This window comes from Pelmatolapia mariae, linkage group LG16_19 (genome assembly GCF_036321145.2).
Source record: "Pelmatolapia mariae isolate MD_Pm_ZW linkage group LG16_19, Pm_UMD_F_2, whole genome shotgun sequence".
NCBI lineage: Eukaryota > Metazoa > Chordata > Actinopteri > Cichliformes > Cichlidae > Pelmatolapia > Pelmatolapia mariae.
The window spans coordinates 30,337,628-30,354,180 of NC_086241.1; the positions used below are offsets into that span (position 1 = coordinate 30,337,628).

Below are 16,553 nucleotides of genomic sequence, written 5' to 3' on the forward strand. Positions count from 1 at the left end.
CAGCACATGCTGCCAACCCTATAGTTTACCTGAACACAAAAGGCAAATAGCTGAAAAGCAATTAGCTGTTATCCTGATGATATGAGTAATAGTAAAGTCTGACAGTGCATGTTGTAGCCTAGTAGTTTTTGTGGTAAAGAAATATGGGTCTATACAGTTCTGTCCAGACTCCTGCACGGTGAATCAGATGTCACAGTTTGATGCTTATCCCACGCCACAGGTCAACGACTTCCTGGACTGGTTGGGCACTGCTTGCTTTTTAATAACACCAGATTTGACCAAAGTTTACTGGCGGATTCCCTTTTCTACAGAGTCTAAGGAAAACACGATGTTTCCCACCCTGTATGATTTGTATTAATTCATTACCCTTCCTTTTAATTTGCCCAGCTACTTTCCAGCAACTAACTTCTCTCTCCTCTTTGTTCTGCAGACTTATGGCTTGAGCAGCACCATAGAAAAGTACAGCTTGGACTCTCTTTATTACTTCTCTCCATTACTACTTTCAGAATGCAGCTGCCATCCAACCCCATCAGTGACCGTTGAGGAAAGGGATCATTGGCCATCATCAAGTTTATGATTTGAATGTAGTTGGGCTTAAATAATTAGAAGAGTCTTACTGATTGACTGAGTCCAGTCATTACTTAAGGTTCACTTAAATGAAGATTTGCCTATGGATAGTTTATTTAACCTTTTGAGTGAAGGACGTGGCAGTGTAAGGTGTGTAGATTAGATTCAACATTTGCTGCACAGATCATCTCTTGTCTGTAAAAAGCATGGGTGTTTTTTTCATGTTTATATTGAATCTTCTATATAGATTTTTTTAATCACCATCTGATAATGTCTCTAGAGTACACTTATAGGGATCATTTTATGGAAGAAGAATCATATAACTGGTGAAACGCTCCTTTTAGATTTGTTAGACACTGCTAACACCACCCTTTCGTGCGAACGAGCAGGTGGAATCCTAGGTTAGGTTATTGAGTTGATAACCAACTTTGTGTGAGTGCTTATCTTGATTGCCAATGTTAATCCACATTACGGATATATATCATGTATTACATGATACATTATCTGTGCAAAGTATCTATAATCTACCTATATGTATCTATAATGTATCATGTATTGCATGATACATTATAGATACATATAAATACATTATCTTTGGACAGATAATGTCCATATATTGTTTCCTGATTTTCTGGAGTTTAATGTCTTCCTCTGCATATTTTAAAAATGTTTTATATGAAATAAAAAACAAAAACAGATGAGGAAAAAATCATATTTTTTCTGTGTTCCATCCTCATTTATGTTGACACAGTAGCATCTGCTGTAATATTTACACCCCTGATGAAGTCTCACAAATGTTAGTTTTATTTTGTTACCAAGATTGTTTGCACAGAGTTTGTAATTGCAGAGAAATACTCAGCAATTAATTTAAATAATTATTAATTTTGGGCATGTCACTTTCTCACTTTCGAGGAGGAACCTCAGAATTGGCCCTTGGGGTTTAATAGATTAAACTATTAATTTCAAATTTAGATTATGTGCAGAACAGCACATATTTGACAAGTGATTCCATTTCCTTTTTTTTTTTTGTGGGCCTGTCCCGTTTGGTTCTTTAGCCATCAGAATTGTTGTCTAAAGGCCAAGAAAGATACCCAGCGGATTTACTTTACCAAGTGGATCATCACAGCCTTGCCGTACTGGTTCATTTGATTGGCCTTTGTTATTGTTATTTATTTATGTATTTTTATTTTAAGTTATTACAGACGGGACAGACATGACTGTGGGATAGGAAAGGGAGAAAAAAAGAAAGAAAGGGAGGGAGGGAGGGAAGGAGGGAGGGAAAGAAAGAAAAACAGAGGGGGAGAGGGATAGTGAGAGAGGACACTTTAAAAAAAGAAGAAAAAAAATCACCTGGATCACCTTTTGAGAAAGAAAAAAAAAGAGAAAACAAGAAAAAAGAGAGCAACACAATACACAAAACATCATTGCAATAACCTAAATAAATGTAAGTATAAGTAAATACTAAATATTGAATGTTATTGTGCAGCAAGACTGACAACACAGTGCTTTGAGGTATCAGCCAAAAAAGTGTGTTTGTGTCTGTGAGCATCCATGTGTACACCTGTGTGGAAGGGCACGTTTGTACTCAAAAGGTTTCTCCATGTAACCACCAGGCTATGGCTCCCCACACCCTGGTCCCCCAGGGCTATGAAGCAGGCATAGAGGAGATCCAGGCCCCAGACATCAAGAGGCACGCAGAGCCCAAAGAGGACCAACAGAGGGGCAACCTTCCCACCCTTCGAAGCCGTACACTGCAGTGTGGCTCAAGCCCCAGGGCCAGAGGCCCGAGGGCCCCCCAGCCCCCGGAAGGGGCACGACAGTGCCATGTGTTGTGAACTTCTTGATTATGTTGCACACAGTGGACAAAGGAACATGAAGATCTCCCAAGATGGACTTGTAGTCTTGAGATTGTTGATATTTTTTCTAAAATTTTTATACTCAAGTCCTCAGACAATTTTCTGCTCTTTTTTCTGTTCTCCATGCTTATTGTGGCACACTCAGACATTGCTATATTGTCAGCACCTGTTAGTTTCCACAGGTGAGTTCAAACGAGCATCATATGCTTGACATAAAACAATTTACCAACAATTTTGAAGGTGACAGGTGAATAATTTTGCCCGCCCCATTTTTTTGGGCTTTTTTTCTCCTTTATTTTTTGTTTTGATCTACTGCACATAAAAGAAATAAATACGTGTATACTATCACATACATTTTTTTTTCTGTTGTTTTTGAAAATTCTGTTGTTTAAAAAGATTTAATTTGCTTCTGCTGTCGGAATTACAAGTTTACAGCACTGGACCTCTCTGTGAACACAGCCATCTGTCTTCACCGAAAGTATGAAGACAGATGGCCATACAGTTTTATACTGCAACAATTATATATTATTATTATTATGACTGTCTTCTCCCCAGAACCATCCTGATGTCTCCTTTTGGCCTCCTCTTCGTTCACCCCCGACCTCTTATGTGCTCATTCTCCTGGAATGGCAGAGACAAAAACCTCTCTCTGCCTAGCGTTGATCATTTAATATTATCCTACTACTGATTTATTTATCTAGTTCGGGACATTCTTTTCAGACTCCCTTTGGCCCAGAAAATATCCTTCTAACCGTTATGTAGTGGGATGTGTAAACATGTAGCAAAAAAGAGAGACCCTCTGTGCTCTATGTCAATTCTCATTATTTCAGTCCAGTCATACCACTGAACGATGTTTTAGACCCTTAAAACACAGAGCGCCAACTCATTTATTAGCACATTGCACGTTGTCTATATAAAAATAATAATAAAAAACAGCTTTATTTAATCATATTAAATCCTAACAATACCAAAACATTTGTAATTGTAACAAATTTCTGGGGTGCCGATAATTTTATTTATGGCTGTACATCAGGACTCAAATTTAAAATCCTTACATACAAGGTCTTGAATACTAACACCTTCCATCTTATCTTTGCTTTATTGAAATGTAGGATGTAAGCCAGAGCCTTCAGCTTTCAGGCCCGTCTTCAGATTTGAAAAAGAGTTACCCTGTTTACTTTAAAGATTAGGCTTAGAACTCTCCTTTTTGATAAAGCATATAGTTGGGCCTGCTTTGAGGTGACTTCTGTTGTAATTTGGAGCTAAAAAAAAAATAAAGCAGAACTGAATTGCTGTTCGGTGTCCCTCTAATGTCTCTTTGTATTGGCTGCAAAAAATATGTATGCCAACATATGAAAAAAGCAGATAATAGCTCAGGCAAATAGAAGCACTAAACATTTTTAATTACACTGAGCCAACAGTTTAATACAATTAAAATAATGGAATGGAATTTCCTTCATAATAATTACCATGAATAAATTATTTGTGGGTTTACACAGAAAATAAGAAATTAGAAAAAATTATATCTCTAAATTTACTGAAATACTTTTTCCTCAAATACATAATGTGATCAAATTTAATACATTTTTTTCAATCACTGAAAAAAATCTATATTTTTTATGTTATTCAACAAAATAGTTTTACCAAAAATAGCATTTTATTTATGCAAGTTTATGAGCACTTTGATGTTTAAATTCAGTTGCCTGTCATTTCTTGAAACAGTTAAACACAAATTTCTCTTTTCCAGATGACTAGATGTATAAATTTACTGATTTAAAATCTTACATTTTTGTTGTTTTTGTTGTTTATAATATGTTAGTATCACTGCTGTGACGCTTAAACATCTGCAGAGTGATGATAAGCTTAACAGACTTTCTAAACCAAGGATAAAACAAAGCATAGATCATTGGGTTTAGGAAAGAGTTAAAATAAAAGGCAATGATCACAAAAAATGCAGATGAATCACTGACCACATTTTCTCCAACAAAAAAGTAACAGTAAAATGGACAGAAGCTTGCAAGAAACACAACTACAAGAACCCCCAGAGTCCTGGCCGCTTTCAACTCAGATTTGTTTGTTTGATTCAGTGAACGCTGAAATGTTACTGCTCTGACACAAGAGCGCATGGCACGAGCCTGAGACACAGCCACCACAAATATTCTCATATACAGAACAATGATGACAGAAACTGGAACAATAAAAGCTAAGACAAAGTCAATAATCCCTGCAATACTATTGATGACAAGTACACACTCTCCACTGCAGGAATTATACCTGCCTGGTTTAATCAGGATGTCTTTAAGGTAAAGAGTAATGTAAAAAATATAATAAAACCAACACAGACAAACACTAAGTTTGACTCTCACCACAGTCATTCTGGTGGGATAATGAAGGGGGTCACAAATAGCTACATAGCGGTCAATTGATATAAGAACTATGATTCCTGTTGAAGCACAGGTAATGTTGCCACTCAGATACCAATAGACCGAACATATGAGATCTCCAAGTACCCAGCAGCTTGTGTTTCTAAAGATTTCTAAAGGCATCAACAGGAGGCCAACAAGTAAGTCTGAGACAGCCAGAGAGAGGAGGAGGATGTTAGTGGGTGTGTGAAGCTGCCTGCAACAAGAGAGAATATAATACAAATTAATAATGTCAAAATATCTTTAGTGAAAATTCTGTTGGTTAAATGTGTTTTACTGGTAAGGTTTGATCCAATCTAAGCAACTAAAAAATTACAATCATGTTTAAAACACACAAAGAATGGATTTAAATTAAAGATTAAACTGTGATTTCACTTCAAAAGTTCATGTCATGTTTTAAATATTCCAAAATGTCTTTTGTGAAAACATGATTATTCTTAGTCAACAGTCATCTCTTGCACTTTATTCATTCATAGATTTAAATATGAGCTTTCACATTTTTAAAACTTAAACTGTATTTTCAGTAGAAAAGTTAATCTCTGCCTGAAGTGGGAGACAGAGATGATGACCAAGAGGTTCAGAGCAACAGTGATCAGAGAGATGCAGAACAGCACAATGTTCAGCAGCACAGCCTTGGACCAGTGAAGTGTCAGCTTCCTGCAGGAAGTGTTGAGGAGTTGTGGAAAGCAGAGCTCAGCTTCTTTCTCCATCACCAGGCAGCTGCACTGCCCACAGCTTTTTGACTAAGACCTCACACAGAAACAACTTATCTGTTTCTGCTTTCACTCCACCCCCTTAACTGTTCCCGTTTTACGGACTGATGTCCCTCTTTCTCTGTAAACAATCTGTTTCACTTTTACTGTTTCACACTGTCTCAGAGTTGATTCATAATTTTGCCATTTTTTGAGAGATTATTTTGAAATTAGCTTTTGCATCTGAAACTCTCATTGTTAATCCTTTATGTAAGATACACATCTTTGCAGCCGATTGCTAATTATTAAAAGATTCTGGGTCTTTAAATAAATATCGTTAGGCATCAAATCTTCTTACCTAAAAATTGTTTAGTCTCAACTATTTTTAACAAATATGTCTAACATGGATATTTTTGAAGCTGCCAGACTTGCCTCCATTGATTATATTGAAGCTGCTATGTGGTCATGTCGTTGGTCATTGCTATGGATTTGTACTTTATGTACATTTCTTACTGGATTCGACATAATGTGGACTGACTATACATTGCGCTTTTTGGTTGTCTTAAATCTCGTCTTCAAAAGACTGACATGAAAACAGCCTGCCTGTCATCTGTTGCACCCCTTCTGTTAATACATTGTGATGACGCTATTGTACCAACATCAGGCAGGGTCTTGGTTCTAAGGGTTGAAAATCCATGGGAAACGTAGCGGGGTTAGTTCTGTAACCTTTCTTGCTAGGTACATGGAATAAACTCAGCAAAAAACCAAAAAAAACCCTTTGAAGACAAGATTTAACAACCTTTACAAGGCTGTGGCTTACATCCTGAAAGGTCCCCCTCCTGTTTTCAGTGCCACTTTCCTCATGAACTAGCAAAGGGACCTTGTACCAAGGACATGCACATGTACACGCACACCACAGGCATGGGCACAAATGGTGGGGTGGGTGGAGGAGGAGGAACATAATCTACTACTATGGTTGGGGGGGATAGATTAAGTTATTACAGAACCAAGAAGGAGGCAATAGACACAATTCCCCCAACAAAATAAAACAAAATTGATTCATGATGAGTAAATCATGTGGCTGTTCCTCATAGTGTAATTACCTCCTTGTAACGTATACAATACACACCGTGTTTGTGTTCACAAGTAATGTTTTTATTTGACTGCTCAGCATACAGGAAACAGTCCGTTCTGGTCCAGCGCGCCTCCCGCTCGACTCTGCCGTCACTATATAGACAAACAGAAAGGAAAAACACTGTCAACAACAATCGCCACCACCTGTGGCTCACCTGCCTCCCGGTACTGCCCCCCTTGAGCTCACTGCACCACTCCTCCCCTGCAGCTGCACCAGGGACCACACCCCCGCCACACTCCTTAAACATCATTAACAGACAGAAGGTATTAAAATAATACTCCGAACCATCTGCAACAATTAGAGAGCAAACCAGCTGCATATAAATATTAATTTAGCTAGGTAGAAAGCTGCAGTTGCAGATGTGCTGATTAGTAAAGAATGAACTGAATAGGGGTCACGGCTTAGACTGCATTTAAGATCAAATTCATGCAGTTTAGAGGAGAGCCACACGTTTCATCGTGTGTTGGCAAATATTGATGATGTTTGGGAATAGGGAATAGTAAATTATGCACTGAGCAATGGAGCCAGCATATTGTTATGGAAGTGAAAAAATTGCATGACTTGGGATTAGTTGTAGATTTTAATTCACAGATGGTAAGAGTGTGCCATAAATTAAGGATATTTAAATTCAATGTTAGAAACACCTAGAAGAGCGTTAAGAAAACTGTTTTGAAAATGAAACAAAAAACTACCTGTTACGACCAAAAAAGGACAGGTTGTGTGTGTGGACTCACGTGCAGACATAGACGGAGGCAAACCTAACGTGAATACAGTGCCTTATTTACAGTGACTAATCTGATAACAATGCAAGAAATTCTGAAGGCTATGATCTATGAGGTGAGGTAGAAAACTATGAACTATGAGACAAAACTATGGAACATGAAACCCAAACAGTGAGCTATTGCTAGATTCAAAAGTCCAAGAATGGATCCTGGGGAGGGGAAAGACAGACAGCGGCCTGAGTGGAGGTAGACAGAGTTACTGTAACAAGTCAGTGGAAATCCAGTGAATCAGACTGTTGGTTGGTTAAACTATGTTGGTAAGGGCTTTGCATTGCACATGAAAACGATGTGGGAGTGTAACCTGATAGCAGAAAACCACCGTCTAGACTAGAGATGGCACGATACCACTTTTTTATGTCCGATACCAATACCGATATCATAAATTTGGATATCTGCCAATACCGATATTAATCCGATATAGTGTGTTTTTTAATCAATAAAACTGATTTTTTTTTTTATATCTTGCTGCATTTTGTATAAGTTCATGCTCAAGTTTAAATAAACAACAACACTAAAGCTATTCTGTTATACCTGTATGTAAAAAATACACTGCACCCAAAATATTTCATAGTTCAGCAATACTGATCAATCTAATAAACTTAAACCTGCACCATCCTTCCTATTCTGGTATTTTAAAGAGTACTTAGCAGAAATATTAAGCAACCTAACTAATAGGGTTGCAAACTCCCAGCAAAAAAAAAAAAAAGGGAACCACCCCCACCCTCCACCTCATGATGCTTAATCATGATGCAGTGTGAAAAAAATGCACAGAAATAAATTATTTTTCAAGAATAATTAAATATATTCAACATCTTTCTTCTACAGAATTGCAGACTGCACAGATGGTACTTTCCCAAAGGAAAAAGTAGTATAGCTTACTAGGGTATATTAGACTTAACAGTTACTATATACAGTAATGGACTTCTATACATTTTACATCAGATTAGAACTTTGGGTGTAAGATTCAGATAATTATTTATTAAAAGCGAGACATTTTAAATGAGAATAAGAAAGATAAGTATGTCTTTGTGCCCCCTTTTCCCAGTTAATGCCCTATCGGCCCCCCTGGCTAAACTTTGCTAGATCCGCCCCTGCACAGTTACCAGCCGTCAGCTACGTAGAAAAGGATCCTGGTCTAGAAAGTAATATTAAATAAATTCTAACAACAGCTTATCAAGGTTAAACGTGCTGCTGTTGTTCAGCCGCTGGTTTCCTCTTTCTGGTGCAAAGTGGGCCAAAAACAAAGAAGAGAGAAGGACTCGCGACAGAAAAGCCGATCAGCTGATCATTAAGCAGTTTCACGATTGAAGTAGCAGCAAGAGAGGGAGAGAGAAGAGGCTCCATATATCGGTTGTTAAGCTTAACGTAGGTACGCTTTACAAACATTCAGAGATGAACTTACACACTTGCTTTACTTCTCTCTGGGATAACTTCCTCGGAGATGAAATGCTGGATTGCTAGCGAGGCTACAAATAAACACAGCCGCTCTATCACGTGAGCACACTGCTTCGACGTGCTACGGTTACAAGCCGAGTTACGTCGTGTCGCAAGTTTTGTGAGGTGCTTTTTTGATATTTAATGGATCGGATTACATTTTTTAATTTCTCGCCGATATCCGATCCAGTAATTTAGGTCAGTATCGGACCGATACCGATACTTAATATCGGATCGGTCCATCTCTAGTCTAGACAGAGGTGAGTATTGTTCCAACTGTGAAGCATGATGATCAGGCAGGTAACTATGGCACAGAGAAAACAATATGATCAAAATTAGAAACATTAAAGGATTTCACGAGAGCTTAACAGCCAGGCACTAACACGAGTTAGCTGAAGATCTGACAGATGTCTTCTTCTTCCATTTTAACGGCAGCTTGCATCCATAGATGTTGCATCACTGCCACCCTCTGGAGTTTACTTATATCACATCTAACTCTTTAAATCCTCTTAAATAGTCCCGTATTTCTCAGAAACCAAAAAAACACTCCTTTCCCTTCATGACATCCTAACCACTCAACCACCTTTTCAAATCTGAATTCCCCCGTATTTCCAATTTCTACCCTCATCATTCTCCTATAGTTACCATACCTCCTGCAGTTAATAAATACATGCTCAACCGTTTCTATAACACCAAACCAATTACATAACCCTGTGGAATGTTTCCTCATCCTTAAAAGAGTGCCATTCAGGTAACAATGCCCTGTTCTTATTCTACTCATAACGATCTCCTCCTGCCTATTCATTCCTTTATTTCGTTTTACTTCTACTGTATGTTGTACCCTGTAAAACTGTCTCCCACTAGGTTCATTATCCCACGCCATTTTCCATAACTTCTTATGTTCTTTCCAAACTATACACTTTCCTTCAGATTTAGATAAAGGTAAACATCTATGTTTACATCTACTAAACATCTATGTCTACTCTTTTAATAACTTCTTTAGCCATCCTATCCACTTTTTCAATACCCATAATAATATATGACCACATTATTACTACACTTTTACCCTGTTCGCACACTCTGTGGTGAGAAAACATAACTTCATACAGAATGTTCTGATGTTTACTTGTATTATCATTTTCAGTGCTTTACGCTGCTGAAAATGAATCCCTGCATATTATTACTTTTGGAATTCTGCTGCCTTCCACCCATTCTAAAGCCATCAATATGGCATATAGCTCTACTGCACATATACTCAGAAAGTTTGATGATATTTTCACAAACTTGATATTTAATTTCAGAACTACCACTGCCACACTAGTTGCTTCACTTTCTGGATCTTTCAATCCATCTGCACATAGCCACTGTACTTGCACTCCAATCTACTATAAAATTAAGATCTGTTGTGATCTGTCCCTCTTTTTGACATTCACTAATGTTCTATCCACTTTAATGAAATCCTATGTCCAAGTGGGCCTTAAAGGCCCTACCACTGTCTGGCTGAATTTGTCATATACCTTAAATGCTCTTGCTTTAATCCCCAACCCATCCAAAACTATTTTTGAACTCCTTCCCTCTTTCCCAACAATTTTACAACACCTCCTTAACAGGATTATTCTTGTTATGACCCTTCAAATTAAACCAATAGTTAACCATTAACTGCTGCCTTCTAATATGGAAAGGCATTTCTCCTGGTTCCACCTGAAGAGCACATAATGGCGTTGTTTTAACCGCCCCTAAACAAATCCTCAACGCACGAGCTTCTTTAACCAAGTTTTAGCCGTTGACCCATACACCACATATCCATAATCAATCCTTGATCGAATTAACATGACTTACACTATGTTCACACTGCAGGCGAAAGCGCATCAAATCCATGTTTTTTGACCCTATGCGACCCATATCTGATCATGGTATGACAGTGTGAATAGCAAAAATCCGATATTTTCAAATCCGACCTAGGCCACTTTCATATGTGGTACTGAATCCGATACATATCTGATGTTTTAGAAAGTGACTGCTGTTTGAATGGTCATGTTGCATTAAATCCGTCTTTTACGTCACTGACACAAGAAAGACGCCAATTATCAGCACTGGAGAAGACAAACAAGAAAGCATGGCGGCGGAAACTGGAGACGGAGGGAGTCAATGGACAGACTTGATTAGCATATGGGAAGACAATTCTATTCAATCTAAACTTGAAGGGTCCTATCGTATCCGGGCTGTGTTCAAGTGCATTGCTAAAGAAGTGGTTGAACGAGGGCACAGGCGAACGTGGCTACAGTGTCAGAGGAAAGTGAAGAGCCTCAGAGCCAAGTTTAAAGAAGCTAAAGATATAAACAAACAGGTGGTCGGGACGTAGTTGAGTCACCTGCCCGTTTTATGATGAGTTTGACCGTGTTTTGGGCGACAAACCCAGCTGTCAGCCAGCTGTCACCCAGCTGTGACATCTTCTTTTGCGCATGGGGGCTGCTTTGAGGGCCGTCAACCGTTAACACTAGAGCACGTTTGCTGTCACATTTTATTTGTAGTGTGAACAACCAGACAAGAAAAATCGGATTTGAGCAAAAAATCGGAATTGAGCATTAAGACCTGCAGTGTGAATGTAGCCATAGATACTTTTGAGTGCATCAAAATTGGCACCCCCTGACAGCCCTGCTAAACACCTCATGATATTAAGAACCTTTTTACTTTTCTCCACAATGTGCTCTACATGAGTGTTCCAAGTTAACTTCCTATCAAAAACTACTCCCAAAAAACAAAACTCTTCACCCTTTCTAACCCTTCCCTATACAAGAAAAACTGCTTATCTTCCCCCATTTTCCTATTTTTGAAAAACATCACTTTAGTTTACTTAATCAAAAATTTAAAACCCCTCTCCATTCCCCACTTTTCCACCTTATCTATCCCCTCTTGAAGTTTCTTAATGAGATTGTCAAAATTCCTCCCTCTTACCCATAGGTGGACTGGCCATCAGGGGGCCGATGGTGATTTTTCGTATTTATAGGCCGCTCTTTTTTTTTTTGTAACAGTGTAAACAATGAAAGGTGGTGGATTGGCCAGATGCTGGCAGATGTGTAAAAATAACTCAGTTGTTTGGTGGTGGCTATGGTGGAGCTTCAACAAAGGCCAGCAGGTAGATGAGGGAAAGGGGAGGCAGGAGGAGGAGAGACCCGAGGCGGCCGCCGGTCCGAGTGTCAGGTGAACTGAACTTCAGGTAAGAAGTTATGAACAGTCTATCTGTGTCAGATATAAACCAAGTTTACGTGTAGTTTATTTTTGTTATGCTAACTTTTTACAGTCAGTTACTATAACTCGTACTGTGTACTAGCTAACATGACAGAGTTTCTATACAGTTGGGTGGGTGCTATGTTACTGATAGTAACTTTATTTTATTCATAAGGTTAGTTAGTAGAGTTGCCAACCATCCCATAAAAAACGGAATCCTCTCGTATTCAGAAAAAATATTTTGCGTTTTGTATTGAGGTTAAAAGGAAGCGATTTGTCCCGTACTTCAGCTAGAATGAAAAAGACACAAAGCTGGAGTTATTCTGTGTCTTTGCTGCACAGCTTTGTCTTCTTCTCTCATTCTCTCCCCCTCCCTCTCCTGTTGCTACTTCAATCATGAAACTGATCAATGATCAGCTGATCGGCTTTTCTCTCTTGTTTGTTTATCACCCACTTTACGCCAGAAAGAGGAAAACAGCGGATATTGCGCTAAACAACAGCGGCACTTTTGAGCTTGATCAGCTGTTGTTAGAATGATTTAATATTACTTTCTAGTATCAGCTGATGTTTGCTGGAGCCACAGCTGTAAAAGCTGCTGGTCATGATATTGGTTTGTATATCTGGTGAGAGGGAAACATGAAGATGCAACCAGGAGATGTCCTTACTGAATCATCAGAGCTGAACAGGTGGTGGAGAAACAGGTTTACCTTTTAGGTGACATGAATGAGTTGAAGGGAAGTTATGAACTGGGCTGGTCTCTAGTCAAAATGCCGGGCTGATTTTTTCTCCCAGTCTCCCAGCCCTGCTCTTACCCATAACACTCCGTCATCAGCGAAAAGTGATTTACCATAACTATCAGATATCTCTTTAAAAATATCATTCATTATAACCGAAAACAATGTTGGACTTATTACACTTCCCTGTGGGGTTCCATTTTCTGTTTTGCATGGCTCTGACACATGTGTGCCTAACTTGAATGGTTCTGCTACATAAGAAATCCCATATCCAATTAAACATCCGTCCTCCTATTCCTAAACCATACAATTTAATCATTAAACCCTCTCTCCAGAGCATATCATATGCCTTTTCTACGTCAAAGAACACAGCCACTACCACTTCTTTATAAATCTGTGCCTTCCTAATTTCATCCTCCAGACATAAAAACGGATCCATAACCCCTCTTCCCTATGAAAGCCAATCTGCTACGATGCTAACATATTTTTTGACTCTAAGAAGTGAACCAACCCATCATTCACCATCTTTTCCATCACTTTACTCACATTAGAAGTCAGAGCAATGGGCCTATAGTTCCCAGGATAACTATGGTCCTTCCCAGATTTCTTTACTGGCATAATTATTGCTTCTTTCCAAATACTTTGGAGACGCCCTACTTGCCACACCTATTAAATAACATTAACACTTTATTTAGCGCTTCATCGCTTAACTGCTTCAACATGATATAACACACCTCGTCTTTCCCTGGAGCACTATTCCTTGCTCTACCCAGGGCCCTTTTCAGCTCTCCAATAGAAAAAGGACAGTCCATTATCTGTTCTGTACTCTCTTTCCTCCCTAGCGCCTCAAGATTCCTTCTTTTTGTCCTATTTCTTCCCCGTTTACCCTCATCTGTTGAATTTCTCCCACTGTGTATTTTTCCAAAAGTAGAGAAATACACAATAATTCCACCTTTTCCCAATCAGTTACCACTAGTTGATTCTTCATATTAAGTATCAGGTAATCCCGCTCTCTTCTTTCTCCCCCCATTTTCCTAATCATCCCCCACACGTCTCCCATTTGCGTACTACTACCGTTGTATTAAAGAAAGCCCTCCAGTATGTTCTCCAACTACCCCTTCCTTCCAGTTTTCCTATATGGTATGTCTCTTTGATCATCTTACTGTACTCCTCACTTTTGCCTGTGCTTTTTTATATTCAATTAAATGTTGAAAATTATGAGATCTTTTCACCAACTTAAATGCTCTATTCCTTTCTCTTACTGCCAGCTTACACTCATTTAGTTGAATTCCTGCGTATTAGTGATACTGACCTGTTAGCATACTTGGTACTTTGTTATGGTCCTATAATATTTAATTATATTTAATTTTTATAATATTTTTGTCTTATTTTCTGTCTTTTATGTGAAGCACTTTGGCATACCGCTGGTTTTTAAATGTGCTCTATAAATAAAGTTGTATTGTATTGTATCGTTCCACAACAGGACTGCTCTCTCCCTGACTTCCCCTGATGTCAGATAGTCTCCTCAGCAGCACTTAAAATACTTTTTCTTCCAGCTTACTTATTTCCAGCTTTTTACAAGGATTGTAGAAATTAATAATCACCTTCCTTCCCAACCATACCTCAACCCCAACGTACTCCAACTCCCCCTTCCTTCCAAATTTCCTATATGGTATGCCTTCCTTAATCAATGTCAGACACCCCCCTCCATTTCCCTCTTCCCTATCATATCTAACTACTATATATCCATACACCCTAAAGTCCAAACAAGGCTTTAACCATATTTCCTGAACACAGATGATGTCAGGCTTTTCCATTTGGTCATATACAAACTTCTTAAAATCTTGGCCATTCTCCAAAAGACTCCTTGCATTCCACAACAAGATTAAGATGGTTACAAGAAAAGTTAACCACCACACTATCCCCCCTGGCTCACCTGACCAGTAAGTTCCCCTCTAATATCCTCCCATCTGATATTCTTTATGTCCAAACTATGACATGCTGCTTAAACAATAATCCGAATCTTCCTTGACTTTGACTTTACATCTGATGTTGTATTTATTACCCCTGCAATGAATGTCACCATCTTCTTCTTCTCTTCCTCCATTTTCCTTTCTACCATCCCCATAACCTTTTCCAGCACATTCTTCTCCACCAGCCTGGGATTCCCAGTCTGCCTCTCTTTCTCAGCCATTTTACACGCTTCTGCATATGTCACTTTTTGCACGACCCTCGTCATTTGAACAATAGTCTGCTGTTTCATCCCTTCACACCCTCAAAAAGCAACACTATGTTCTCCACCATAACAACAACATTTTGGCTTAACTTCCATGCCACACTTTCCATGCTCATGGTCCTCAGAACATCGAGCACACCTTCTCTTCCCTTTGTACACCTTGGCAATATGTCCAAATTCCTGGCAATTAAAACATCTCAGTGGCTTGGGTACAAATTCCCTCACACTGAGCCTTAGAAACCCATACAAGTCTCAGACTCCACCACCACAGTTTCTCTTTCCACTTTCTCTGGACCTCTAGTCATTCTCCTTACCCTTTTAACCTCACCATTTCTTAACTTTAAGTTCTCCACCAGGTCCTTCATACTTACAGTTACCAGTACTTCCACAATGACTCCTTTACTTCCATTGACTCCCCTTTCCCCAACCCTTGCTGTATTTTTCACTTTAACTTTACACACACCCATCAGTTTCCTTGCTTTTTCCACTTGCACTTCTGTATTACAGCCAATCAGTAGATTACCATCTCTAAGTACCTTAGCATACTCAATTTCCCCCACTTGTGCTCTAAGCACTCTTGTCAACTTAAGTGTATCTATTCTTTTTACTCCCTCCTCCTCAAACCTCAAGATGACATTCATGGTTAGATTTGCTCCCTCCCCTTTACATTCACTATCAGATCTTTCTGAACTACCCTCACCTCTCTTTTTCCTTTTCCTTTCACTAGCCCTGCCCGCCACCCCTCTTCATTCTCTTCACACTGTCCGCCAACCTCCTCCTCTTCACGAATCATCCATACTACTCCACTCACTCCTTCTTCCCTCTATCATTACCTTGCCTCGGTCTATGAGAGGTGATCCGCAGGAGATTGTTACCGGGCCTGTCCAGGCCATCGGCCAACTCTGTGAGTGCTGGTCTTTAATGCCAGTGATTTAACTGCAGTCAGGTGTGAAGGTTATTTAGAGTCTCAGCTCAAAGGTGGGGCCCAGTGCTGTGGGAAAAACCCGCACTAACCCGGACCATGACACAGCATGTCTACCATCTGTTGGAGTAATAAAATATTGAGAGCTATGCAGTTATTAGTCATCTTTTATCAAACTACAGTCTCAAGGTCAGTGGATTAATCCCTGAGTCATACAGTCCACCTGATGAAGTATCCTTAGGCAAGATACTCCAGCCGAGTGTGAGTGTGTGTAAATGTTAGAAAGTGCTGAACAAATGTGCGTGCACGATTGCTTGAATGAGACTTGCAGAAGAAAGTTGATTAATAACTCAGCTAAGTAGAAAGATGCTAAGTACCAGTCTATTAAATTTCTATTGGGTCTAGGTATGAGTTGTCATATTTCTTTCCTTTTGTTGCCACACTCCAATATTAACTAAATGATGAATAAACTCTCTAGCACGCCTCTCCACTTTAGGCACCCCAGCACACCAGGCTGCCGTAGTGTTCCCTCTGCTCAAGCCAT

The 16,553-nt window shown here is 39.1% G+C and overlaps 1 protein-coding gene across 1 annotated transcript; it reads right to left on the reverse strand.

The window, feature by feature from the left end:
- Nucleotides 1–4,228: 4,228 nt before the first annotated feature.
- Nucleotides 4,229–15,045, reverse strand: LOC134644547 (trace amine-associated receptor 13c-like). The gene is made up of 4 exons (XM_063497636.1): nucleotides 14,917–15,045; nucleotides 6,828–6,911; nucleotides 5,390–5,589; nucleotides 4,229–5,042 (listed from the first exon to the last, which is right to left on the reverse strand). The coding sequence occupies exons 1-4, from the start codon at nucleotides 15,043–15,045 to the stop codon at nucleotides 4,229–4,231; spliced, it is 1,227 nt and encodes a 408-aa protein (XP_063353706.1).
- Between the last annotated feature and the right edge of the window lie 1,508 nt (nucleotides 15,046–16,553).